The sequence below is a fragment of the Sinocyclocheilus rhinocerous genome, unplaced genomic scaffold, assembly GCF_001515625.1.
Source record: "Sinocyclocheilus rhinocerous isolate Xijiao unplaced genomic scaffold, SAMN03320098_v1.1 C36917343, whole genome shotgun sequence".
Classification (NCBI taxonomy): Eukaryota; Metazoa; Chordata; class Actinopteri; order Cypriniformes; family Cyprinidae; genus Sinocyclocheilus; species Sinocyclocheilus rhinocerous.
The window spans coordinates 1-2394 of NW_015786837.1; the positions used below are offsets into that span (position 1 = coordinate 1).

Here is a 2394-nt window from a genome sequence, read left to right on the forward strand (position 1 = left end):
TTGCCGCATTTCAGACAGGCGTACGGGCGCTCTCCCGTATGAACTCGGATGTGTTTCTTGCAGTCCGTCAGAGTGAGGAATGTCTTACAGCAGATCTTGCAGGCGTACTTCCTGGCGCCTTCAACCACTAGCACGTTGTGCTCGGAAAGTGCCTTTTTACATTTCGACAGAACATCTGCAGAGGCTCTTGTCAACTGGGGGAGCGTGTTCAAGTTTGAGCTGCCGCCGTTTTGACCTACGGTGACGGAACCCTCAAAGTTTACTCCATTGAGAAGCATTGAGGAGGAAGAGGACGAGGAGGCAGCATCAAATTGCTGAGGGCTGTCTGTAAGTGTTGAAGCACCTTTGGGAGCGATGCGCCGGTATGCTTGGCACCCTCCGGCGCCACCCCTGGATGAACGAGGGAAGGCCTGTAATCCCAAAATGTTTCGCTGGAACTCAAGCGCGAGCTGGTCCACCGATCCACCACGGGACGTTGCTAATGAAGAGGATGATGCTATTCCATCATACAGTGGCCGCAGAAGAAGTGACTCTGGCTGCAGGTCAGAGCAGATCTGTGCATCGCTCGGAAGGAGCTGCAGAGAGGAAGATGAAGTGTTGATGGAATCGGTTGGGAGGAAGAAGCGAGCAGGATCGTGGTCTGCTTGAAACTCTCCGGTTGTAGTGTTGGGAATATTGTCAACACTATTAGCAAGATTAGATGATGCCCCTCTGCCAGCAAAGGCCTTTGCGCTGAGGAAACTGGAGATATGCAATCCGGAGGAGGACTCCAGAGCGTCACTGCAGGAGAGCTCCTCTCCTCTTCCTCCTGCTGCTCCTAAGCCTTTGTTTCCTTTAATCAGCAGCTCAGAGCTGGGCTGGGGATCGGAGTAGCTGCGCTCACTGCCCTCTGGACTCAGCTCCAGCTTTTCTCCAACTGGCTCCACCTGAGGAAACATCACAAGTATTTACAAAGTCCCTTTAATGCAAGTCAGTTCACCTGTCAGCCAGCTTAGTAACACTCCCATGCAACTCATTTCTGCATAGGCAATATGTGTAAGTATGGCTCTAGTAGAATGGCTAAAAACTGAAATCTCTAAAACTGCCAATAATAGTTTCAATAATATATTTTGAACCAGCAATAAAATGAAACAGCAAATGTATTGTAAATGTAGCTTCTTTTGTACAAAAAAGTACAAATCTAGCAAATCACAAGCAAAACTGTAAAAAAAAACAAAAAAAAAAACGAACATTTATTGTAAAATTTGCTCTTTTGTTTGGGTCGTTAAACTTTTTGTAACATTTTTAAAAGACATCTCTATGCTCACCAAGACTACGTTTGATCATAAATAGTCAAAAACAGAAATATTATTAAAATTCAACATAACTTTTAATATATTTTAAAATGTATTTTATTCTAATAAATGTCAAATCATTCTATATGTTGATTTGGAGCTCAAGAATTTTATCAATGTTGAAAACAGTTGTGCTGATTATTATTATTTTGGAAAATAAGGACTCTTTTAAGATACTTTATTAAGCACAAAATTCAAAAGAACACCATTTTTGAATATAATTTTTTTGTAACAATGTAAAGGTCTTTACTGTGACTTTTGATCAATTTAATGTCTCCTTGCAGAATAATAAAAAAAATCTTACTGACCTCAAACTTTTGAACAGTAGTGTACATGTTTTTAACATAAAAAATGAAAATAATAATCAATGAACGAGTCAATCTTGATTATGATCATTAATACAGCATTGCCTCTTGAAAATTTATATAAATTGACTTCGACTTTTCCAAAATGCAGAGGCATGCAGTTTGGGACAATTTAGGTAGCAAAATACTAACTTACCAGGGACAATCTGCCGAAACACTCACAAATCAGGTGGACCTAAAATCCAGTAACAAAATTCATCCGTTACAGTCCCACTAGCTTAATATCAAAAACAATTACCTGGTCACTCCCTTCTGCCTGAGACGTAACATCGCTAGTCTCATCAACAGCCTCAGGTGAACTCAGTGGCTCACTCTTCACCACAACCTGCATGTGCTGCTGCTGCTCCTCTTCTTCCTCACCTCCATTCTTTATCTTCATCCCTTCGCTATGGTGATGGCTCGCATCCGGGTATTCCTCTTTACGTGGCAACAGCAGCGTTTTTTCCGGTCCTGCTCCCCTCCCTCCATCTGACTGAGTGGGAAGCTGCATGTCTTCATGGGTCAGTCCCCTTCGATACTCATCTTGCTCTAGTAAACCTCCATCATGCCCCGGAATGACCCCAGCGACGACCTCATCCATTATTTTACCGTGAGAATCGGGAGACAGAAGCTCCTCTCCACCCACACGCCCCTCCACCTGCGAGGAGAGGCGTGGCCTCCCCCGTTCCGAAGCGATCAGGGACAAGGGCTGTTTG

At 43.6% G+C, this 2394-nt stretch overlaps 1 protein-coding gene across 1 annotated transcript; it reads right to left on the bottom strand.

Annotated features, from left to right (window-relative positions):
• Window positions 1-5: 5 nt before the first annotated feature.
• LOC107736725 (zinc finger and BTB domain-containing protein 5-like) lies at window positions 6-2390 on the bottom strand (the record flags this gene model as incomplete). Its single annotated transcript, XM_016548088.1, has 2 exons — window positions 6-926; window positions 1938-2390. Coding segments are annotated over 2 exons (1374 nt in total), but the record flags the coding sequence as incomplete, so codon positions are not given.
• Window positions 2391-2394: the final 4 nt, after the last annotated feature.